Raw genomic sequence first — 25,506 nt, 5'->3', positions numbered from 1 at the left:
AGGTGTTCCGTGGTCCATTGTTGTAAATTAAAATGTTATTTAAAATGATCAGATAGAATACAGTTTTGTTTAAAAACAGTAGGATGTTCAATTTCTGACCCATATGTCAAAACAAGATCAAGGGTGTGGTTAAAACTATGAGATGGTGTTTACATTTAGAGAGAAGCCAACTGAGTCTAACAATGAACTAAATGCAAAGCTGAGACTGTCGTTCTCATCGTCTACATGGATATTTAAATCACCCACTATAATAACTTTATCTGTACTGAGCACTAAATCAGCTGAGAACTCTGAGAATTCAGATAGAATAAGAATAGAATTATCACTCAGTTTGGGTCTCTGGTTAATTCATAGGTTTGAGTGGAAGATTGCTGCCTCTCCTCCCCCTCTGCCTGTACTTCTAGGTACATGAAAATTAATATGGGGGGACTGGGGGGAGTTGATTCATTTAGACCAGGGGTCTCAAACTCAACTTGGCTTGGGGCCACTACTGGTATTGTCATCTCTTAGGAGGGCCATATCAGCATTCACGTACGACAAGACAGCAAATTCCATACAACATATTGTCATACTAGACTGAAAAACACAATCAACAGTTTTTAGACAGTTTTATACAGTTTTTTAACAGAAAAAGTCCCTTAATTAACTTTGCAAAGAACTAAGAAATGCAGTCCTTAAACACATTTGTAACTCTACTCTATTTCTTTGTTGACACCTGGCAGCACTTCTGCTCACACAAATGAGCTACATTTGCCCTGATGGAGTTCACAGTTGAAGTCCTGAGTACAGCTTCAAGATGTGCATCACTAAGCCTGGACCTGTACTTGCACTTACTAAAGTTCATAGCAGAGAAAAGTTTCTCACAAAGATATGTGCTTCCAAAAAGACACAACACCCGACTAAACACTTTGGAGAGCTCTGGGTAGGATGGAGCTAATTCTCTCAGAAATTGTTCAGTCTTGTCTGCTCTTCCTTGTGCCTCTAAATCTATTTTTCAGTTCACTGTTGCACTGCAAGTCAATAAGTTCCATTTGCAACACACTTGGGACACTCTCCACATCAACTGAGAAGGGGTCTGCAAACAGCTTAAAAGTGCCATGATGTGCTTTGGAGTCAGCAAAACGCAGTTAAAATTCCTGCAGTAGGTTTTCAATAGCAAATGTGTATTCATCACCACTGAATGCTGCACCTTCCTCCACAACAGATCTGCATGTTGGGAAATGACTGAGGTTTTTTGCAGCAAGCTGAGTTTTCCACAGTTTCAGTTTTGTAGTGAAGGCTTTTACACTGTCACAAGCTGCTGTGATGAGCTGAGCAGGGCCCTGCAGCTTCAGGTTAAGAATATTCAGCTGCTCTGTAATGTCCACTAAGAATGCAAGGTCCATTACCCATTTTGGATCCTCAAATTCAGGGACAGCCATTCTTCCATCCTCCATGAATCTCTTCACCTCTGATCTTAACTCAAAAAATCTCCTAAGTACATTTCCCCTGTTGAGCCAGCGCACCTCAGTAAAGTAAAGCACATCACCATATGCCGACTCAATTTCTTCTAAAAAGGCACGGAACTGGCGGTGCTGTAAACTCCGGGACCTGATGTAATTAATACATTTCAAAACAACAGACATGACATGTTCATATTTGAGGCATTTGCTGCACAGTGCTTGTTGGTGAATGATGCAGTGCAAAACCACAGCTGGATCTGCGTTCTCCTCCTCTAACTTCCTCTGTAACAACGCTACTAGTCCGTTTTTTCTGCCTGTCATGGACGGGGCTCCATCAGTCGTAATGCCGACCAGTCTGTTCCATGGCAACCCAGCGCGTTCAATCGCATCATGCAGCTGCTGGAATATGTCCTTGGCTGTTGTGCGCTCGTGCATTGGACACAAACTTAGAAACTCTTCTATCACTTCAAATTGTTCATTGATTCCCCTGATGAAAATGACTAGCTGAGCATTGTCAGTGTTATCTGTGCTCTCATCAAGAGCGACAGAGTATGCAGCGAAAGCGCTAGCTTTGGTGCGTAACTGCTCATATATGTCACTTGATAACTCGCTAATCCGCTCTGCCACGGTGTTTGCCGACAGAGAGATATTATTAAATAGGCTCTTCTTTTCTGGACATAAGATATCAGAAACTTGCAACATGCAGTCCTTCAAAAACTGTCCGTCGGTGAATGGTTTTCCAGCTTTGGCAATTAACTCACTCACCACATAACTAGCTTGAACTGCAGCGTCAGCGTCCTTCTTGGCTTTATGAAAGAGTTTTTGCTGAGATGTTAGCCCTCTCTGCAGCTGTGTAGCTCGTTGTTTCCTCTCATCTCCCTGGTATTTCTCATATTGTTCTCCGTGTTTAGCCCAGTAATGGTGCTTGAGATTATATTCCTTTAGAACAGCGACTTTTTCTTTGCATATCAAGCAGGTAGCATTTCCACTGAACTCTGCGAAAAAATACTGTAATGTCCATCTTTCTTGAAACTGTCGGTGTTCATCATCCACTTTTCTTTTTGATTTGGAAAGAGACATCCTTGTTGTTAACAGCCCCAAATCCAGCTCTCCCTTCATCTAAAACTGGCGGAAAAACGCGGGCACGTGCTTAACCTTTGACATTACCTTTGCCCGATAGAAATATTTTTTCGTTTTTTTTTTTCATTTTCTTTTTAAATGTATTTATTTTTTATTATAGATTATAGATGATAACTCAAACTGACATGAAACAACTGCAAAATATATGTAAATGAAAAAATAACTTCGTGGGCCAGATTACATTATATTTTTCACATGGGCTGCGGGCCGGTTGGACGGGGAGGAGGGGCCGCAAATGGCCCGCGGGCCGCCAGTCTGAGACCCCTGATTTAGACTAACGTATTTTTCATGCTGCAGCCAAGTTTCAGTCAGACACATTAAGTCAGCATGATGATCTGTTATCAGATCATTAACTAAAAGAGACTTAGATGACAGAGATCTAATATTTAATAGTCCACATTTAATTGTCCTATTTTAGTCAGTGTTTTAGTCTTGCAAAGCCTTTGTTAGATATAAAGCTGTCAACCACTAAGTTTCAACCTTTCACAACTTTTTTTTTTTTTTTTTAACTTTTGAAATGATACTGATGCCATAGGTTAACTCTTACTTTTATGTCTGATGTCAGAGAGTGCATTCTACATCTTTCAATAGCTGTTTGTTCTCTGTAGCACAAAATAAACCTCATTTCATTTTCAAGAAAAGCTTCACTTCATTCATTCCAGGATATTAATGTAGTCCGTGCAAACACGCGTGCACTATGGGTCAGCTTGAATGCCTCACTAATTGGAGAAACTTGAGCCTGTCACCATACTCTGACCACTGTTTACTCAGACAGTTAAGCAACCAACCATGTTGGTTTGCCTATTAAAACCATGGCTGCCGAGGAAAGGTGTCACATTTGCCTACATGGTGCTACAAGTGAACTTATCCACTCAGATTTTGTTGTGCCAGTCCTACTTCAAATACAGCTTGATAATAGTCACACAAGATCTGGTTAGGCCGATTACTTGCGACTGTAAAGAGTTAACATTTTCAATACTTATCCTAACTTGTCTTAACATATCATCTCATTGCATGCAATGTGTAAGCAGCCCTGCCACTGCTATAGAAATATGGTCAATTCTGGATGGTGTCGTAGCATACAGTATAAGAGTTTATGGAAAAAGTTAATAGAAGAGTATTTCCTCTCCTGAACAATCTAACACACATATTGATTGGGGGAGGGTTGACTCCTTCCCACCGTTGCTGACCGCTTGCTCAGATGGAGTCCAAAGGCAACTTTGGATTGTTGGGTTCTCTGTCTAAAATTTGTAAGGTCTGTATCTTACTATGTTAAGTGCTGTGAGATAACATATGCTGTGAATTGCGCTCTAAAAATAAAATTGAATTGAACTGAATTGAATTGAATAGATATTTGTTGTAACTGTGTTATTTTTAGATCTCTTTGGCACGTTGGACCCGTTTGGCAGCAGTTCATTCAGCAGCAGCAGTAACAGTTCCACTGGATTTGCAGACTTCAGCCACATGTCAAAGCCCAGAGACCCTTTCGAAGGAAGGGCCAGTTGGCTACCTGACTACCAGAAGGTACCAGAAGCCAAACTTATCTTGGATGCACACTTTCTGGGCTGACAGACTTTCCCAGTCTCGTACTGCAGAGATAGTGCCTTCATGCTGTATTGCTGAGCCAATACAGTATAATTACTGAAGAGTTTCAGCATAGCAACAGTAATAATAGCAGTACTGTCCATGCAAGTAATTTATCATTGTGATGGTGATGGTGTTATCTTTTATTGGTCATATTTCATTGTTGTGTTTCAGAGCTCTTATTACCTAATTTGTCTTATAGCCTGTCAGATTATAGTGCATCAATAAAACATATTTCTCTTACCACTCCTTTCCAGCCAGTTTTTGTGGAGGACCCATTCAGCAGGAAGAATGACACACCAGCTCTGCCTCCGAAGAAAAGCGTTCCCCCGAGACCCAAACCACCCAGTGGTGAGTGTCCCACTGCATCTGCTTTTCATGGAATCAGATTTGTGATGTTATAATCAAACAAAAATCTTCAATATCAAACAAAAATACAACCTTGAGAATAAAACTCATTGAAGCAAAAAACAAAACAACAACAAAAAAACAAAATGCAGTCTTCCCAACAGTCAAGTTTATAACTAAAAAAATAATTATTTGTGTACTGCTCTCTATGTGTTGTACTGCCGCAGTGTTATGACAGATTAAACAGCCAGCCAAACTCTTTTGAGAGTCAGGAAAACGAGCAGCCATGCTCCTTTAATGACCGTCAAACAGAGTGAAACTAAAAAAACAAGAGAAGATACAAACTCTCAATTATACATGTAAGAATTACAATCACACACAAAGTACCTTCAAGAACTTACTGGATAAGTAACACCGAAGCTAACCTTTACTCAGTATGCAAGTGAATATGGCTAAAGTTGGCACGTAGCTACGGCTAACGCATGTGATTGGCATTGGCATATATCCGCATTCACCCATAAGTTATTGCCATACAAGGCCAACACACAACTTACAGTTATTGAGTTCTGATGGACTGAACACACGAGAACCTGATGGACAAGACGCCGGAAGAAATCACACATCCATTCCGCGTTTTCTACAATAATACATTCATACCCACTTCCGCAGTGTCACTTCCTGTGTCAAAATAAAAGTGCTATGACAAAGAACAACAAAAAATGATGCAAAGTACATTCCAAACAATAGGCAGTCTGAACCTACCAAAAATAACAAATCTAATCAATGAACAACCTGTCATATTGAGGACAGAGCAATTTGTGTGATCAAAAATATGCAATAACCCCTGAAAGCATTGAGATATAAATTTGAAATTCAACACACATGTTCTTAAATTTTCCCCAAGCTTATCTATTAAAGTGCCTCACCTCTAGGGGGCATCACAAATGCAAAATGTCTTAGAATTAACTGCATGGACTTGTACAAAATCAGGTTTGCATAACCTAAAATCATAACTCAGTTTTGCTTAAATTTTGATATTTGGTAGTTAAATCAGATGTGTCTAACTACAAGAAATCAAAATTTCTAGACATTTCACACTTCAAATACTCCAAAAAATGACCTGTACTTCTGATAGAGCTGAAATTTTTTCAGCACATCCACTGATGTATGACAAAAGTTTGCCTCGCTGCAACCTATAGGAAATTCCATCTGTCACTCCATATCTTTTCAAATATGTAACTCCAGCAACTGAATGAGCAATTGAAATCATGAGCATTATTTTGATGTTTTCAAAATGAATGATGAAAACACCTCTGTGAATACTGGCCATGGTGAGCAAAATAGGGCTTATCTTAAAATGAAAGTAGGTCCTTAGCTTCTTTATCCAAAACTGAAATACATGATTGGTGATTACCACACAACCATCATGCCTATGTGTCTTCTTGAACAGTGACCAGAGAAAATGTACAATGAGTGAGGGAATTGTACGTAACTAGACAGTAAGGAAATTGTTGCACTGATAAATGAATGTTTGATAAGTAAACCCAATAAATTACTGCTCCAATAATGGAAATTTGGCTGATAATTCCATCCAATAATATAGAACATGGCTACAGAGTAGGGCTTTTTGCCTGTTGGCCATTCTGTCCTGCCATGAGGCTGGGGCTGACGTTCTCACACACAGAGTAGATAGCAGGGCAAAGACCACAGCACAGAGAATAAAACAGACTTGAGGTTACATTTTACCTGAAAAGATGACAACAGTACTCATTACCCACAGGTGCAGTAAAATTAACCTGTAAGGAATACAGTTTAAACCAGAAATTTACATCCACTGTATAAAAAGACGCACAACCTTTTTTTTCTCACTTTCTGACATTAAATGCGACTAAATCTTTCCTGTTTTAGGTCAGTTAGGATTACCAAAATTATTTCTATTTGCTAAATGCCAGAATAATGAGAGAGAGATTTTTTTTTTTAGAGAGATTTTTTATTACTTTCTTCAAAGTCAGAAGTTTACATACATTTCCTCAGTATTTGGTATCATTGCTTTTCAACTGTATAACTTGGGTCAAACGTTTTGGGTTTCCTTCCACAAGCTTCTCACAATAGTTTGATGAATTCTTGCCCATTCCTCCTGACAGAACTGGTGGAACTGAGTCAGGTTTGTTGGCTGCCTTGCTCCACACGCCTCTTCAGCTCTGCCCACAAATTTTCTACAGGATTGAGATCAGGTTTTTGTGATGGCCACTCCAAAACATTGACTTTGTTGTCCTGAAGCCTCTTTGTAACTAATCTGGCGGTATGCTTAGGGTCATTGTCCATTTGAAGACCCATTAGTGGCCAAGCTTTAACTTCCTGGCTGATGTCTTGAGATGTTGCTTCAATATTTCCACATAATGTTCTTTCCTCATGATGCCATGTATTTTGTGAAGCGCACCAGTCCCTCCTGCAGCAACCCCAAAAAGACCAAAAAGCTCATCTTTCTTTCTACCAGCAGCATCTGTTAGTCTGTTATAGTAGCAGTCACAGATGAGAGGAGCAGTGATGGCACAGGACTGTTCGTCAATTTATTCAGGGAAGGACTTTAGGTAACCATTACTTAGTCCAACAGTATGGTAAGTTCTGATGGTTTTTGTAGCCTGTATCTGTTTGTCAAAAAAGAAGAAAAGGTGTGATATTAGTTATTCTACAGCAGGGGTTTTCAAACTATGAGGCGCGTCCCCTGTCGGGGGCGCCAGAGTTCTTCAGGAGGGGCACAAAAAATAACTGTAAACACTGTTAACAAACAAAAGAAGATGGGGAAAAAAGGAAAAAGAAAACATTTTTAGCTAGCTTGCCAGGAGCGAAATGGATACATTTTTGTTGCCTACATCTACCAGGGGGCAACCAAAAAAAGAAGAAAGTATGACGATGATTATTTAAAGTCAGGATTTTCATGCACTGGTTCGGAAGATGCCCCACTGCCACAGTGTGTTGTGTGTAAAGAGGTGCTATCTATCGATATGAGACTATGTTGACTCCGGCATCACATCGCCACCAAGCACCCAAATTTGGTCACCAAGCCTCTGGAGTTTTTTGAGAGGAAGCTGAATGAACTGCTGTCCCCCCAAAAAACGATCCAGATATTTACTACTGTAAATGAAAAGGCAACCAAGGCATCACATCGGGTTACATTACGCATAGCAAAGCAGGTAAACCCCACAACATCGGTGAAACATTAATCTTACCTGCTGCAAAAGATATGTGTTGTGTGATGATGGGAGACGCCGCAGCCGCCAAGCTAAATATCATCCCGATGTCAGACAAGACTATCCAGCGCCGCATCTCAGACATGGCATCTGACGCGAAGGAACAGGTGCTGGACACTGTTCATGAGAGCCCTTTCTTTTCTATTCAACTGGACGAGTCTACCAACGTCGCTGACTGTGCTCAATTAATGTGCGTTATGTTAAAGAGCACAATATCCACGAGGAATTTTTTGTTTTGCCATCCTCTGCCTACTCGTACTACAGCAGAAGAAATATTCAAGGCTTTGAATGATTTCATGCGGGAGAGTTGCATTGATTGGAGCCGCTGTTGTGGAATATGCACTAATGGTGCCAGGTCAATGACAGGCCGCCACAGCAGTCTGGTGAAGCAGGTGGAAGCGGTTGCCCTGGACGCTGTTTGGACGCACTGTATCATCCATCGCCAGGCCCTGGCAACCAAGAAGATGCCAAAAGAGCTGCGCACAGTCCTGGACGAGGCGGTAAAAATTGTGATCCTAATTAATTATCTCCATCCTCTGCAATATGATGGGCGCTCACTTCCAACACCTGCTGCTGCACTCCGAGGTTTGATGGCTGTCCCGGGGCAAAGTCCTCACCCGCCTGTGTGATTTACGTGAGGAAGTGCTCCTATTTCTTGCTGAAATCAGCTCTCCATTGGTGAAGCATATGGAGGACATGAACTGGGTTGCAATGTTGGCGTATCTTTCTGATATATTTGACCGGATAAATGCACTGAAGAGCTCCCTGCAGGGCAAAGAGTGCCATGTCTTTATGGCACATGATCAGGTCTCTCCATTCAGGAAGAAGTCGGACCTGTGGTGTGCTCGTGTTAAAACATTCCCGACCTTGTAGGATGTCATAGAAAAGACAGGGCTGCAAGTGGACACTGTACAGCAGGTGGTCATTGCGCATTTGGAGGGGCTGCATGAGCAGTTCGTTGAGTATTTTGGAGAGGAGACCTTAGCTAATCAGTGGGTGAGAAATCCATTCTCCTTCTCAGTGTCATCCCGTGATGAGTTGACCAGGCAAGAGGAAGAGGCCCTTGTCTTAACTCTAGTATGGACTTGGAAAGAAAAAGCTGAGTGACGTGTTAGTTGTGCACTTTTGGCTGTCTGTGGAGACTGAGTTCCCCCACCTCTCAAAAAAGGCAATGCGTGAACTACTCCCCTTTGAAGCCACATACCTGTGTGAGTGCGGTTTTTCTGCACTCACACAGGTAAAAAGCAAGTACCGGTCAAGACTGCGGGTAGAGGATGATCTTCGTTTGCTCCTCTCCCCAGTGCATCCCTGCATCAGCCGCCTGTGCACGTCAAAGACCCAGACTCATTGCACGCACTAAACAAAAGGTGAGACTAGATGAAAGACTAAATATGTATAAAAGTTGAATTAAGATTATTTATGTTAAAATGTGTTAGTTATGTCAAAGACATGTAAAAACACAGATGTTTAAATGTTTAGTCTTTTTTTATTTAAAGAAACAATGTTTAAAATATGTCAAAAGGTAAAAATAGAGGAATAGAAAGTTCTATGAAAACACATGTTTAAAATGTTTTAAAAGGGAAGGGTGTAACGTGTAGAAGAATATGTTCTTTAAAAGCACATGTTTAAAGTGTTTGAGACGGTGTAAAATGTGTACAAGAATAGAAAGTTCTTTAAAAACGTGTTTAAAATGTTTACAAAGACTGTTAAATGTGTAAATGCATTGACAGTTACTTAAAAACACAAATATATTTAAAATGTGTTTAAGATGTGTAAAAGAATAAAAAGAAACACCCAAATATGTTGAAATTGTGTGTATGTGTGTCAGGGGGGGCGCAGCTATTCATTGTTCTCTAAGGGAGAACCACACTTTGAAAACAACTGCTCTACAGAATATTGTTAAGCAGTGGTGCTCTGTATATGTTATCTTTTGCGTAACTTTTCTTCTCCAACGTAAAAAGCACACCTTAAACTCAGGTCTGACAAGTCAACAGGAAAGAATGTCATTGTGGGTACAGAGAAGATAAAAGCCTTCATGTGTATGCCAAACCACTGCTGTCAGAGACTGTGTTTTCTATGTTGTTTCTCAAGTCAACTTGACGTGCAATGCCAAGGAAGCATGTCATATCATGTTTTACATCCTTTTGTACTGCAATGAGAAGGTTTTGTCAGGGGTGTAAAAATTTGTTTTTCTCATTACTCAGATAGTGTTTTGATACTGAATTGACTTTGATTAACTTTCACATCAGTGGCTTTTCTTCACTCATAATGTTTAATGTGTGAAGGTCACACTTAACTATCATACTGATGTAGCATGGAAAGTAAAATAAAAAATCATTAATAAATATTTAGTTTTTATTGTTTCTGGATATCAAGTCCCCAGCAGCTGTGCTGCATTGTCACATCAGCTGTCACACACAATGTACCTTGTGTCTTGGCAGTTCACACTGATTTTGTCAAAAGATACTTCTCTTGTTTCATGTCCTAGAATTAGCAAGACAATAAAGGATGCGTTTCTTGTGAAATGGAGGATATTTCTAAGAAAAAAGAATCTAATATACACTGTTTAGATCGATGAAGTTTGACACTTTTATAAAGTGGCAAGTGGTAAAATGACTTTCATGTTGAAAAATCAACAAAAAAAAACAATTTTAAGGGTGTTTTTTAAATATATGTTTTCCTGACAGGTTATTTATTAATTTTAGTGTAAAGCAAAATGAATTTACCTGTGACAGAATGTGCTATACAAATAACATTTCAGAGTGCTGCCTAAAGTGCAGATATCTGCAGTGGTGTCTGCTGACACCTGAATGTACTTGTATGTATGAATGCAACATGTCTGAATTTAAAATTTATTTTAAATCTGCTGGATAGTCACTAAAATTAGCCAGGTGCCTTTGTTGTTTGGTATACGTCTACACTGGTTATTGGTCTCACCCTAGTCAGTAACAGACTCTGTATCTCCCCCTGTAAATTGTGTTCCCCAAGACTTTATACCAAATTTTCTTTTTTTTTTCCTTTCTGGAGTGGAATAATGAACCTTTTCACCATTGCCAGTGGCTTGCCTTGTGAAGCTCAAAAGTCAAGTATGATCAAACCAAATCCCATTTAAAATTAGGTTAGTACTGGTGCAGCTCAAAAAATATTCTCTCACTTTCTCAAGTAACTGTGGCTTCAAAATGCCAACTGCTAGCTGAGATGACAAGTAATAGCCGTAGAAATTAATGACTTGGAAATACTTAAAAGATATTAAGAGTATGTTTGATTTAGCACTTTAATTTGTGGCTACAGTACAACTCTGTCTGTTTAGAACTCAGCATTCATACTGACAATATTGTGTTTCAGGATAAGCCACACTTGCTGCTCTACATATCTCACACACTTGCTGACTCAGTGGTTGTCAAAGGGAACTAAAGAGAAGTCTGTCAGAGCTTGGATGTCAGTCTTTTATTTGTTCAGACTCTAGCCAGCTTCAACTCCAAAGTTCACTCTGTGACACCCAAGGTTAAATGTCACATTAATGCTTTTGTGATTTTTTCATATATCTTGTATTATTATTGTTGCTCACAAATTGCTGCTTTGTTGTTTGTGTATGTGCACATGTGAAGGTGATGGTGTAAGAGCGTTAATGTGTGGTTTACTTAGCCTACTGTTAGCAGACACACCCTGACTTGCTTCCTCTCTCCTTCCCTTATGTGTATACGTGTTTACAAGGGTTAGTGGTTCAGAGAAATTCATTGTGTGCAGTTGGCAAATGGCAACATTTTTACTAGTTAAACTGTTGTCTTTCTCTTCAGATACTTAGTTTAGTGTTTTTACATTTTCTACCCTACTCATCTTCACATGTACATGCATGCTGTGGCACATTGCTGTAACTTATTGTTTTCAATAGATTACAAGCTGCATGATGCATGTATGGTACACTTTAACATTACATGCCACAAATGTAGTAGATAAATTTAAAACAGGGTGGAGCTCATCATTGTGGTTTCTGAAGTGTGAATGCACCCATGTACACAGTTTACTGAAAGAGGAAAAAACTGATTGCCAGGCAGGCAGTTTTGCTCAGCGTAGAGTGTGAAATGAACTGCTCACCCCAATCAGTCAGGTTATCTGGGTAATAGGACTGAATTTGTTGTATGGCAACAGTTTCTCTGGTACTGTGGTTTAACACCTACAGAAGCACCACAACGTAGTCTTAACATTCCCACGATCCTCTGCCAGGCCCAGCTTTAGCTCCCTGTGAACTGACACTGCTGTGACAATGATTATTGTTGTGTTATGTTTTTGCTCATGCATATATAGGCATTACTGAGTCTGACAAATAGGCATTTTTATATGAAAAGTGTTTTTTTTAGGAAAGTGCCTGTTTGTTTGGTCTTCAGGGATAGCAGTTTGTCAACTTCTCCATGCCTGCAAGTCTTAAATGCTGTCAGTGTCAGAGGGCCTAAATGTGACAAATCTCAAGTCAAAAAACAAATGCTCGTGGGCCATAAGGTTAGGTTGTTTGTCACACATAACAGTTCCAGTCACAAGAATAAACTTCCATATGTATATATGTGTGTGTGTGTGTGTGTGTGTGTGGGTGTGTGTGTGTGTGTGTGTGTGTGCGTTTCTGTGTGTGTGTGTGTGTGTGTGTGGGTGTGGGTGTGTGTGTGTGTGGCATTTTAGGATCATTCCATGAGTTACAGGGGAATTTTCTTTTACATTTTACAGACTTGAGTCAGTGGAATAGTTTATTAGTTGCAGCCCTAGTTTGTGGAAGTTAACCAGCCAGGTACAAAAAGTAGAATTTGATTAAATTGTATTTAAATTTTTCTACAACTCATATCTCACATTTTAAATGAGCTAGTAATTTTGCCAGAAGTGTTGTCCTGAAGTTTAGGGATAGACTTTCTACCTCAAGTTGTTTTTCTCATTTTCTAGCATTAATTACAAGTTAAATTACATTATTACAGGTAAAATATATTACGGGTAAGTCTCTGTGGACTGTTATCACGAATGTGGTTATGTGTACTCTCTGAACACACACAATATTGTTGTACTATGTAGTTGGTAAATTGGTGCACCAGCATTTGGTAATGTGGGCAGAAACCCAACCAAATGATTTACCAGGAAACCGTTAAGAATTGTTTTGCTGGTTATGGGGTATCACTTTTGGTTTTAGTTCTTTGGGTGTTGTCCTTTTCTGTGTTTTTCCTTTACCAGCTGTTTTTATATATTTCCGTTCTCCAGAAGATGTACTGCAGTTCATAACTTAAAGAAAGATTTGTGTTGGAACATAATTTGAATTGTTTGCAGTGCTACATGGGGATGTGAAACTTTTGTGGCTTTCAAAAGCTGGTCGGTAGGTTTGAAGTGACACTGGAAGTGAAGCAGGGCGTGGGCTGAACTGTGAGAGCCAGAGAAATTTCAGTTTGTATGTTTTAGTCCAGAACAGATCATATCAGGTCTTGTGTTATCAACATAATTCACTAAGCTGAGAATTGTGAGACTTTAGCTAAAGTCATGTTTTTTTCCCAGCTATCAGTGAACATATCTACTTATTTTGTGTACATCCTCCTCTGGAGATATGAGTAACCTGAAGCCTGTGACTTGTCAAATTGTTGTCACCTGACAAGCATTAGTGTTGTGATTTGATTGATAATGCTTGTTTTTTTCTTACATTCATTTAAGAGGTAGAAAAAAGATTGCTGATGATATAAAAAGTGCCTCATAAGGAAAACTCTCTTCTCTGTGATGATGTCTACCTCCATTTTTTATGTCTTTAGGTAAGACTACACCAGTGAGCATGAGTGGCACAGCTGACTCCTCCAAACCATGTGACCCCTTCCAGCCGTTCAGCGGTGACGTCATTGACCCGTTCCAGAATAAAAAGGGCCTGGGAGACCCATTCAGTGGAAAAGACCCTTTTGCCCCATCCTCAGCATCAAGTAAACCCCCTAAAGACTGTACTTCAGGTTTTACAGACTTCAGTTCTGTAAGTTGAGATAAGTGATACTGTTTACTGTAAGTGTCCACACCAGGCCACACAGCTCTGCACACACACCTGCACAGTTACAAGATTTCACGTCACTGCGACTGAAGGACACCACTTAAAATTTCTGAGCAGTGGTAATGGACCATAGTCATCTGTATAGATCCTCACCCATAGTCCAGCAATCATGGATTAACAGCAAAGTTTAACACTCATAGCGTAAAATACAGTTTTACTACCGGTGTTAATTTTAAAGTAACTAGAAGTTTACTCTGGGAATGCAGTCATCTGCTAAGGCCAAGGCCCTATTTTGTAATTTTACAGAAAGTGATCTGGGTGATATGATATGGTATGATGTGATGTGATGTGAGATGATATGACAGGAACCAGGACTTTCGTGATCCATGGCGTCCCTAATTCGTAGTGCCAAAAGTTCCGTTCAGGAATAGGATGTGGCATCTCAATCATTACTGTGTATTTTTAAACATGGTATATTGTTACTGTATTGTTGCTAATTTGACCTAATTACAAAGAGAATGGAACAACACTACGAGAATGTTCCTTTCTAGAAGTAAATGTCTAAATGTATATTCAGTTGTGTTTGAGCAACAGTCTTCAACCATAGGTCAGTCAGTTATTACAGAAGGCTTACACAATCTGTCCTCTTCACACTTGATAATGTATGAGATATAAATCACAATAGTAGCAGGTGGAAATGGGGTGCTTTGACAGTAGTACATGAGTTAAATAGTCAATATAACCTGGTGACTAGATGTTGTCCAGACAACGTCTAGAAATGCTTACACAGAGATAGCATAGGTTATGCTTTTTCGTCAATTAATCCTGGGTAATCATATAATACTATACTAAGACTGAGTGTCAATATAAACTCACTGAGGTCTTTACAAGGAACACTGTATTAGTACTGAGTAGTGCTTCTCTGTGATGTCAGAACAACCTAAATTCTTCACGGTATGGATCTTGGATGTTAAAAACAGTGCATTGGGATACTGGTCCAAGCTGACATTATTGCATCACTTCTATTCTGCAAATTTGTCAGCTGCACAATCATGCTGTCAATTCCAGAGGTCTTTCATTGGAAGCAAATCTGGTGACAGAGGATGCCATTGAAGTCCACTGAATTAATTGTGGTGTTTGTGAAACCAATTTGAGATGACGTTTGCTTTGTGACGCATCGCAATGTCATGTCAGAAGTAGCCATTAAAAAAATGGTAAATTGTGGCCTTTAAGAGATGCAAACCCTGAATGATTGGTAGTGAGTGACTTGAGGTGTGGCATGAGTTTTCCATGTGTTTACATTTCAACTTCCAACCTATATTGTTGATACAAGACAGGTTGGGTCAATGGATTAATGCTGTTGGTGCAAAACACTGATTCCACCACTTGTGTGCCCCAGTGGAAATCAAGATTTATCAGACCAGACTGCATTTTTTTGATCTTCTGCCGTCCAGTTTTGTAAGTCTGAGGCCACTGCAGCCTCAAATATTTGTTTTTGGCAGACACAAGTGGAACCTGGTATGGTCTTCAGTTGATATAGCTCATCTACCTCAAGATTGTACATGCTGTCCATTCTGAGGTGTTTTTTGTTCCCCACAATGGTAAAGAGTGTTTATCTTGGGAAACCGGATACTCAGTTTTGCCATTCTCTTTTGACTCTCTCCACAAAGAGATGCCATTCCACAGAGCTGACACCCACTGGTTGTTTTTTGTGGTTTTCACTTTTTTGACTAAACTCTGAAATAGTCAAGGCAGCCCATCTGACACCAAAAATGATGGGAACGTACTGTGACACTCCAGAACCGTCTTTGCCACATGATTGACTGATTGGATAATTGCTCAAGTGTTCGTAATAACATGATTGGTTAGTGTAGATTTTTCATGTTTTCATGGATGGTGATGTTGATTTAAACTTCATCGTTCCACTCCAAATTCTTCACACAATGACATAAATAATGTAATTTGTATGTAATTTCATTTGTCACCATCAAGTTGAAAACAATATACAGTGAACTTATAAAACTGACTGCACTGACCTAGTTTATGTGTTTAATATTTTAGCCAGCTAACAAGGTAGGATGACACAGGACTCAGGTAGCTTGCTGACTCAGTTTCAGATTCTCTGATGCTCGTCATTCTAACCGTTTTCTGTTCTTCATGTTTACAAGCTTCTCTGTTAAAACACTCACAAAAATACCCCATCTCAGCTTTGAAAAATGGAATTGGTGACAGTTTTCTAGAGTATTAAAGAAATAGTTTTAGAAAAAAAAAGTTCATTTTTTTTCCCATAGCAGAAAGAACTCAACTCTGTTGATATACAGAACTGGGGTCTGGACATTGTTTGCTTCGTGTGAGGACTCAAATCAGAGGACAACAGTTACTTTGGTTCTGTTAAAAAGACACACCTACTAATATATTGAACACTTCCTGATTAACATATTATATCTCCTAGTTAGGAATGGAGAAAAATGCATTTTATTGTCCCTGTTTGTAAGATCGTTTGGGATTTAAGGGATCGTAATGTGCTGGAACTGTTTCTTCATGAATAACAGCCTAGTGCTGGGACTGTGCACAGTGTCCCGGAGTTCTGTTGTCGCTGTGAGTTTGTGACCAAAACCGGTTTTGACCAGCAGAATGTGTTGATCTGTGCCTTAGCCAGAGATTAGAGGTAGACTTGTGTACCAATACTGATCATTATTACTTAAAGAGTACGAGATCCAGTATTTGGAGCTAATTTACAGTAAATTGACAATCCTGTTGTCTACATTTAAAATACAACAAACTTCAACTCCAAACTTTGTTGAAATGCCATTTGTTTATTTGTATTTTAGATATTTATTTTTAAAGAGTGCTTTTCAACTTACGTGTTAGGATGGGATGGGATAGGATACTGCTGGTGATGTGTAACCAATAGCAGGAAAATTGTCCCCTAAATTGTGGGAACAATGACAGTTGATCAACCATAAAAAGTTAGGGGTTATCACATCGAAACTTATTTGCCAGTTATAAACTGTATCCAAGTATCTGACGAGCCCATTTTAACTGCACCAGACAGTCAAAGAGATACTGTCAATGACAAGGAGGCAATATCTAAAGTTACACCCATTCTCCACAGTGACACAACATTTGAACTCACTTTAGAAATTGCAGTTTGATAATTCAGATGTACAGGTTGCAGAGTTCGGACTCTTATCTTCCTCTAATGCAGGAAAGGGTGTGACCCTTTTTGTGGTTAGTTTGTTTTGGCAGGAAGAATATCATTGGTTTCCCCACACTTTGACAGAGGCTGAGGGCTACTATCAGCAGTCTGTTGCACTGATGCTTACAGCCACTATTTGAAGAGTCACTGAGAGCGCACATACAAAAATTAACAGACACCTGTTGTGCTCTTGAAAAGGTCGTCAGTCCAACACGGGGCTAACATACAGCCTTTTGTTGGACTCTTTCTAATTGCTACTTTTCATACTAGTATTGACATCTGCAACCATGAGTGATCATTTAGCCCAACACTGCCACACTAATTCCTCTGATAATCACAAAATACTTTGCATTTCACTTTTCAGTCTTCCAGATGATCATTTTTTGGACAGATAATCCCTGGTTTCAGCCTGGGTTAATGCTTGTGTCTAAATGACTGACTTATACCACTCAGTTTAAGCACTTGTCAGATTACTCTATCTCACACAAGATACAGCAGTATCACTACTCAGCTGTCAGATCCTGAGTCTGTTTGCCCTGCATGGCCTTGCTGTGGATGTGTGTGTGTGTGTGTGTGTGTGTGTGTGTGTGTGTGTGTGTGTATGTGTGTGTGCATGTGCATTCGTGCTGCTATGTTTTCCATTTGTTTTGTTGTTTGTAATTGATTTGTGTTTTGTATCTGCTATTTATTTTGGTTCTGCATGTCTTTGTCTAAATATGTCACTTTATCTTGTCTTTCTCTTCACAACTCTGTAGAATCCATCCATGTTACATCTTTTTGTAACCTGACAGCACCTAGTGCTGCTTCCACATGTGTTTTTATGGAACCTCAGATACACACTGACAGCTTTACTGTTTATTCAGAAAGGCATTATTTGTGAAAATTATTTCATTAGCATGACTTAAAATTGATGTTTTTGCTCCTGTCACATTTTTCTTTACCGTGGGCTCATTTCTTACTACAATATAAAGTCCCGCACCTCTATAACAGCACAACCATAATTAGCAGGAGAGGGAACTCAAAAATAATTTCTTTGCAGTGTGACAAAGGTATTATGCCATCAATCAATTAATGAGAGGAAAAAAAAAAAAAAAACTGAATTAATTTAATTATTCACTTTCTAAAGTAGAAATAACCCTAGAATCACCATTTACAACACTTTTCTAAGTGCCCGCATTTATTACCATTACTAGAAAACTGTATAGCATACTATATACATACCATAGACATTTATTGTGTACTTCTTAAATTTATGTAAACACAGGCTGCAGTTCAGCCAAAAGCTCTCACTACTTGCGACTCGTGACTCACACAGCTGATTCACTAATGGCTTCTTGGTTGGACCAAGGAGCACACAATTCTTAATCTTTTACAAAATCCAGGAATTGGAAAAAGTTTATTTATTTATTTATTTATTTGTTTCACAATTTTTAAATTATACTACTAGAATAACGTGATATGGTTGTTTTTACTGCTCAAATCAAAACATCACACATGAGTAGTTCAAGGAGTGCTAGGAAGTCTTGCTTTAACGTGACATTTGTTTGACAACAGGCATAACACGCCTTTTAAAACCTGCAGATCAGGTTTTGGGGTTTGAAAGGTAATTCAAGGGCTTGAAAATAAAAACATTCCTTCCTACTTTAGTAAATTATATGAGATTGTAAAAATTTTGATTAGATAACAGGGGAACTGTCCTACCCTCAAGGAATAACAGAATAATAGACTGAGGCTTTTCTGTGAATTCTACTTGATCCAAGTTTGCAAAAGTCACTCCGGTTATTTCTGTACTGTCTGGCCTTACTGTTCCAGCTTGACAGCTGATTTTCAACAAACGTTTGTACAGATTTCTTTCTTGTAAATTCTGCTAGCACTACTTAACAGTTCAGAAAAAAACCAAAAAAACTTGCTAACATATATTTACATTACTATGAAGACACATTTAATTCATTAGTCGTGTGGTATGGTCATACCATCTTACAGCAGTACAACAAGTTATTGGGTGAAATCAAGACATATGCTTGAATGGGCATGTTTCCTGAAATCCCCGTTTTGTGCATAAACTCAATATATACTACAGTTAAAGTTTCAGACACAATGCGTTGCTTCTCATTCTCTGCATGCATCTATTGTTATAGAGGTCTCTATTTTTCTTTAGTTGGCAGCATAATATATTTCTACTTGAAGGGATTCACTGAAAGTTTGGTTTCACTACAGTCCACTTGTCTTACATGTGGCACTTCAGCAGCAAATGTCTACTTCAGCTTCAATAACTTTTAGCTTTGTAATAATTCATGATTGACTTTGATTTAATACTGTAGCTTGAAGGTTGTAGAATAACTTGCAAATTACTCAAAGGTGAAAGACAAAGACAAGGTAAAGACAGGGTTTCAAAGAGGACTGCACAGAAACTCTTCAGGTATCCCTTTACAGTGTGTGTGTGCTGTGGTGTGGTATCTTGTAAACTAACCTAGTTCCACTGAGTTCAGGGTTTTTTGGTTTATAATTTCTCTGTTTTGTAATCCATCTCTCTGACAGGACCTGAAAAAGTCAAGGTAAGAGACTAAACACAATGAAATTCACATTAAAAAAAACAAGTTGGCAATGTTTCTCAAAATGCTTGTTAGTGACCATGAAGTCAATGCATTTCATATGTACACTACTCAAAAAAATAAAGGGAACACCTAAACAACACAATGTAACTCCAAGTCAATCACACTTCTGCAAAATCAACCTATCCAGTTAGGGAGCAACATGATTGTGAATCAATTTCACCTGCTGTTGTGCAAATGGAACTGACAACAGGTGGAAATGAGAGACAATTAGCAAGACAGCCCCTATAAAGTGGTTCTGCAAGTGGTGACCACAGACCATTTCTCTGCTGTCATCCTTTCTGGCTGATATTTTGGTCACTTTTACATTTAGTCAGTGCTCTCAGCCCTAGAGGTAGCATGAGGTGGTGTCTACAACCCACACAAGCTGCTCAGGTAGTGCAGCTCATCCAGGATGGCACATCAATGCGAGCTGTGGCAAGAAGGTTTGCTGTGTCTCACAGCACAGTGTCCAGAGCCTGGAGGAGATACTAGGAGACAGGCCAGTGCACCAGGAGATGTGGAAGGGGCCGTAGCAGGGCAACAACCCAGCAGCAGGACGCTACCTCCTCCTTTGTGCAGGAGGACCAGGAGGAGCACTGCCAGAGCCCTGCAAAATGACCTCCAGCAGGCCCCTAATATGCATGTTTCTGCTCAAACTGTCAGAAACAGACTCCATGAGGGTGGTGTGAGGGCCAGACGTCCACAAGTGGGGCTTGTGCTTACAGCCCAACACCATGCAGGGCGATTGGCATTTGCCAGAGAACACCAAGATTGGCAGATTTGCCATTGGCACCCTGTGCCCTTCACGGATGAGAGCAGGTTCACACTGAGCACATGTGACAGACGTGACAGAGTCTGGAGACGCCGTGGAGAACGTTCTGCTGCCTGCAACATCCTCCAGCATGACCGGTTTGGTAATGGGTCAGTAATGGTGTGGGGAGGCATTTCTTTGGAGGGCCGCACAGCCCTCCATGGGCAAGCCAGGGGTACCCTGACTGCCATTACGTAACAGGATGAGATCCTCAGACCCATTGTGAGACCATATCTGGTGCAGTGGGCCCTGGGTTCCTTCTGATGCATGACAATGCTGGGCCTCATGTGGCTGAAGTGTGTCAGCAGTTCCTGCATGAAGGCATTGATGCTATGGACTGGCCTGCCCATTTCCCAGACCTGAATCCAATTGAGCACATCTGGGATATCATGTCTCGTTCCATCCACCAACGCTACTTTGCACCATAGATTCATAATTCATAATCCATAATTTCCACTGAAGTTGGATCAGCCTGTCATGTGATTTTCCACTTTTATTTTGAGTATGATTCCAAATCCAGACCTCCATGGGATAATAATTTAGATTTACATTGATCATTTTTATGTTATTTTGTTCTCAGTGCATTCCACTAAATTAATAAAGATCCATCCATCCATCCATCCATCCATCCATACATCCATCCATCCATCCATCCATCCATCCATCCATCCATCCATTATCTATGCACCGCTTAATCCTCACTAGGGTCATGGGGGGCTGGATCCTATCCCAGCCGACTTAGGGCGAAGGTCATGAATAAAGATTTTTAACTGAAATATTTCATTCATTGAGCGTTAGGATGTGTTATTTTAGTGTTCCCCTTATTTATTTATTTTTTGAGCAGTATATAACACAAACATGCAAAAGTTTTAGTTAGTAAAATTACATTGACAATGCTTCAAAAATGGAATGGTTTATATATTTAGTTACCTCTTATAAATTGCAGTAAATAGAAAATAAAGGTGTGAGCAGCCTCAATGCAGATTCTGCTAGGTACACTTACACACATTTTTTGAGCTACAGTACCAGTTACTTGTGTGCTTTTGAATATTGTGACCAAATGGTTACAAGTTGTATCGCCTTACAGTAATTGCATTACTTTTCGTTGAGTAACACTCGCGTATTTGCTCTTGTGTAAAATTAACAACTAACAATTTAGATTTACTATGTTAAAATTACAGGCTCCGAAGTAAGAACTCAGTGCTACTAAGGTCAGTACACCTTTCATTGCTGAGATTAAAATCTTTCATTTTTTAAAAAAATACTTCGTATATCCACCTGTATTTTTGATGACGGACTCAATCCTCCCTCCAATGCATTATACTGGTGCTTTGCTCACATCCCTGGTAAGATGTTCAGTCATGCTTAAAGAGATTTTTATTTATTTATTGATTGATTGATTGATTGATTTTTACAGCTGCTGAAGTGTTACTCTGCCTTTCTCTTAAAATACCCCAAAGGTGTTCTGTTGGATTCAGTCAGGCCACATACTTGGCCAGGTCATAGATTTCACCTTTTCCTCTTTTATAAGCTGTTGTGTGATTTTGGAATATTCCTCTTCTGCCAAGTCATCTCGTGTTGAGCTTAAGTGCAAGAAAGTTTTTTTTCTTAGATATAGTCAACATAAGTTGAATGTCGAGGACGACCACTGCAGCTCTGATTAGTGGCATGTTCTTAACCCTCGGATTACTGATGCAGCTGTGTTTCCACTGATTTTTAGTTTGTCACCCATATTCCTGTATCCTCTTTGTAAAGGCTCACGTTCAGATTTTTTAATTCCTCTTGCAATTTTGTCCTTGTGAAGCCATAATGCAGACATGCAGAATGACACAGCGCTTAGCTCCAAAACTCAGAAAGTTCTGGTGTTCATAGCTTATTTAACAATCATCTTCATGCAATTAGGCTGATTGGAAATCACAGGTGCACTCAATATTGTTTCACTACACAGATTTTCTAACTTTTGTGTAAATGAACACAGGTGTATGCACTTTTGTTGCAGTGAGTTTCTACTTTGGGGTGTGTATTTTCATCTCAGTCTTTCTTAAGTGTTTGTGACTGTTCATAAGAGGAAATTCTCAACTGTTCAATTAGAAATAATGCAATTATCATGAGTTTTGAATCACTTGTCATTTCGGTGATACTGCAATGGGGTGTACTCACTTTACCTGTCTGAAAAGGGCTTCTCTCATTCTCATTCTTTCTTTCTTTTTCTCTTTCTGTCTGTAGCTTGGGAATGAGGCTCAGCAGTTGGAGTGGGCAAAGCGTGAGAGTGAGCGAGCAGAGCGTGAGCGACTGAAAAGGCTCAGACAGCAGGAACAGGAAGACCTGGAGCTGGCCATCGCCCTCAGCAAGGCAGAGATGTCCAATGCATGACCTGAAATCCTTACCACACACAAAATGCACACATAGCCACTGGCTGAAATGCAGACAAATGTGACTGACATCTAAATATTCAGACATGAAGTACTTCACTGGACTAACTTCCAAGTGTTCATGGAACCCCCCCCCCCCTCACCACCACCACCACCACACACACACACACACACACACACACACACACAGAAACAAGAACAGCACTTCCATATGCACAGTTAATGAGTCGAAGCAGAAAGAAAGAGAAAGAACTCCCAGGCAAGTCTGGTGGCTGACTCTGAATTACAAATCATTACAAGCAAACTATGGGCCAAACACTGATCACTGCAAAACTCTCCTGCTGACATGAAAACAAGGAAAACTGAGGGATAAATGACATTAGGAGGAGGAGGCAAGAGGGTTTGATGGAAACGAACGGATGCACTGTGTATATGCACTATAGTGGCTGGACAATAATGTGATGAATCCATTCACTGGACTAAGCAGACTAGCTGGTCATCGCAGATGAAACACCTCGACAGTTTGTATTTGGGCATGTGTTTTTTTCTCCAGCTACTCTCAGAATGTGGGCAAATGGCATGATAAAATAGACTTTTTTCTTTCATTGTAGCAAGCAACAGTGAAGAAAAATGATACTACAAACTGCCCAGGGTTTTCTTGAAAGATATTTCTTTTTAAAGCAGTGACATTGATATATTGATATATCGTTGCGTTGCTGATGGTCTGGACTGTGTCAGTTAGTATTCTCTCTTGAGTTGTTTTGCTCTTAAGAAAATGCATCTGAATGAGGTGTCACGTAAATATTTGTTGTTGAGAGGCATATGGAGCAGACTGGGTTTGGCACTGCTCAGGATTGAGAATTTTCAATTCCTAGTTTTTAGTTTGTCTTCTTTTTTCAGAAATACTGTCACCAACCCGAGCTTAGATAAGATGTGAGAACATTGATGTTAGTTGAGGTTTTTTTTTTTTTTTTGCCTCCGCTGCAGGCTGTTTTCATCTGCTTAATTCCAGGATAGGCAAAACTCTGCAGAGATGAGAATGTTATTAATTTTCTCATCTGACTCTGGCTGAGCATTTGTCCCAAATATCAGGTTTCCTTTTAATTTCACACCACTAGGTTCTATCAGGTTAGCAATTCATTCACCTAAGGTAATAATCCAAAACTGGATTATTTAGCAGACCAAGTGAGCAGCCCAGGGCCTCATGGCCCAAAGGCTCCACTGTGTGACACTTAGTTTGTGGTAATTTATTTTAGGAATATGCGATACACTACTGAAGCACAGGATAAACTGAGGGGCCTCAAAGCCCTACTTGCTCTATTATCTATTCATAACACCAGTGAGTCCAAGTTTAGACAAACCCAATGAAGTCGCGATGACAGCATTCAGAGGGTTGTTTTTGACAACTGAAGCTACCTGTAGGCCACATTACACAGATCCTACACAGACATTTTCTTTTTCATTATGCTGGTAGAGTAGCACTGATTGTAATGTGAAAACATCTGTATTTGGAAAAAAAATAGATCTTGTAACTGTGTACTTAGTTAAATTACCACAAACTATATCTGTTTCACTCTCGCAAGTTTGTCACACAGTAAAAAGGAAACCTTGGACCCAGCTTAAGTCTGATATGTTCACTTTTGACTTTTGTTTATATTATGGGACATAAAGAAAAAGCAAATGCTTCTTAGCAGCTTTAAAGATCACAAAACAGTTCTTTCTAATGTGACAAGTACCTGATAAATGAACAGATGTCAGCATATCTTTTGAAGTGACAGTAACAAATTGTATAACTATATATTCTTTGTCCATGAGTGTGAGTGTACTGTAGAGAGATTTCTGCAGTGACCTGCAGTACTTTTAGTCTCTGGCCAGTGTATATAGACAGAGCTAACATGCCTCTTCTTGACAGCTGCACTCTGATCCTAATGCTGTGATGTCATACCACATCCAACAAATGAAAGACAAGATGAGGGAATTCATTTTTCCACAATTCATATAGTTTTTGTTTGTTTAAATTAAGGACATTAAACTGTTTTTATTTAATGAGCTAGATATTGTTATATTTTCACGTTTTGTTTCGAGAGCATCCAAGTTAATGTAGTTGTTTTGTGGTATTATTTTTAGTTGAGCTGTAGTCACTCCAGTGCTCTACAGACCAGCAAGCACAAGCTGCAGCATTTGGAAAAGTCTGTGATTGGCTGAAAACTGGAAAGATGTGAAAAAGTGCTATTTCTGATGTGTCATAGTTTAATGTTCCAACATGGACTTAACCACTCACCTTGTGTTTTTGTATGTTGTCCCTTTACTTGAAGTCGCGGCTAATGTTTGAGAGAGACATACTGAAGTGACTAGAGTATGGTTTCATCTGGGCTGGAAAAAAAAGAAAATAAGATTCTGCTGAACTAAATTTCTGAAGACATTGTGTTTCAACCAGACCCCTTTGTCACAGTTGCAGTCAGATGTCATATTGTGTTTTATATATGTGAGACTGTATTCTGTGTGTGACCATGACCAATTATGTACTTTGCTCAGTGTTTTGCCATGTGCTTGCAGTGCAGCTGTATTCTGCTCAGAGCATATACAATCTCCCCAATGTTACTTTAAGAGATGAGCTGTCCCACACTTGTTGGCTTGTTTAAAGCAAAGCTTGTGGACGCACACTGGTCTCATTACCATTCTGTAATGCAGTGCTGATGTCTTCTGATAGAACTAAAATATTTCAGTCACTCAGTCACTCTAAAATAGTTAATCAATATTGACTACATTT

The 25,506-nt window shown here is 39.5% G+C and overlaps 1 protein-coding gene across 2 annotated transcripts in view; it reads left to right on the top strand.

Annotated features, from left to right (window-relative positions):
* The window catches only part of eps15l1a (epidermal growth factor receptor pathway substrate 15-like 1a), a 65,358-nt gene extending 42,472 nt beyond the window's left edge, over positions 1 to 22,886 (top strand). The window contains exons 22-26 of one of the 2 annotated variants that reach the window (XM_008277319.1): positions 3,961 to 4,106; positions 4,424 to 4,517; positions 13,537 to 13,698; positions 19,498 to 19,514; positions 22,591 to 22,886. In XM_008277319.1, coding sequence (XP_008275541.1) covers positions 3,961 to 4,106; positions 4,424 to 4,517; positions 13,537 to 13,698; positions 19,498 to 19,514; positions 22,591 to 22,737 — 566 coding nt within the window. In that variant the 3' untranslated portion in view covers positions 22,738 to 22,886. Of the gene's footprint in view, positions 1 to 3,960; positions 4,107 to 4,423; positions 4,518 to 13,536; positions 13,746 to 19,497; positions 19,515 to 22,590 lie in introns of both variants that reach the window. The other variant, XM_008277317.1, reaches the window with a different exon arrangement.
* The last annotated feature ends 2,620 nt before the right edge of the window (positions 22,887 to 25,506 follow it).

Source organism: Stegastes partitus, unplaced genomic scaffold, assembly GCF_000690725.1.
Source record: "Stegastes partitus isolate 25-593 unplaced genomic scaffold, Stegastes_partitus-1.0.2 Scaffold95, whole genome shotgun sequence".
NCBI lineage: Eukaryota > Metazoa > Chordata > Actinopteri > Pomacentridae > Stegastes > Stegastes partitus.
Note: the sequence above shows the minus strand (reverse complement) of the source record. Positions and strands in the feature narration are given on the sequence as shown.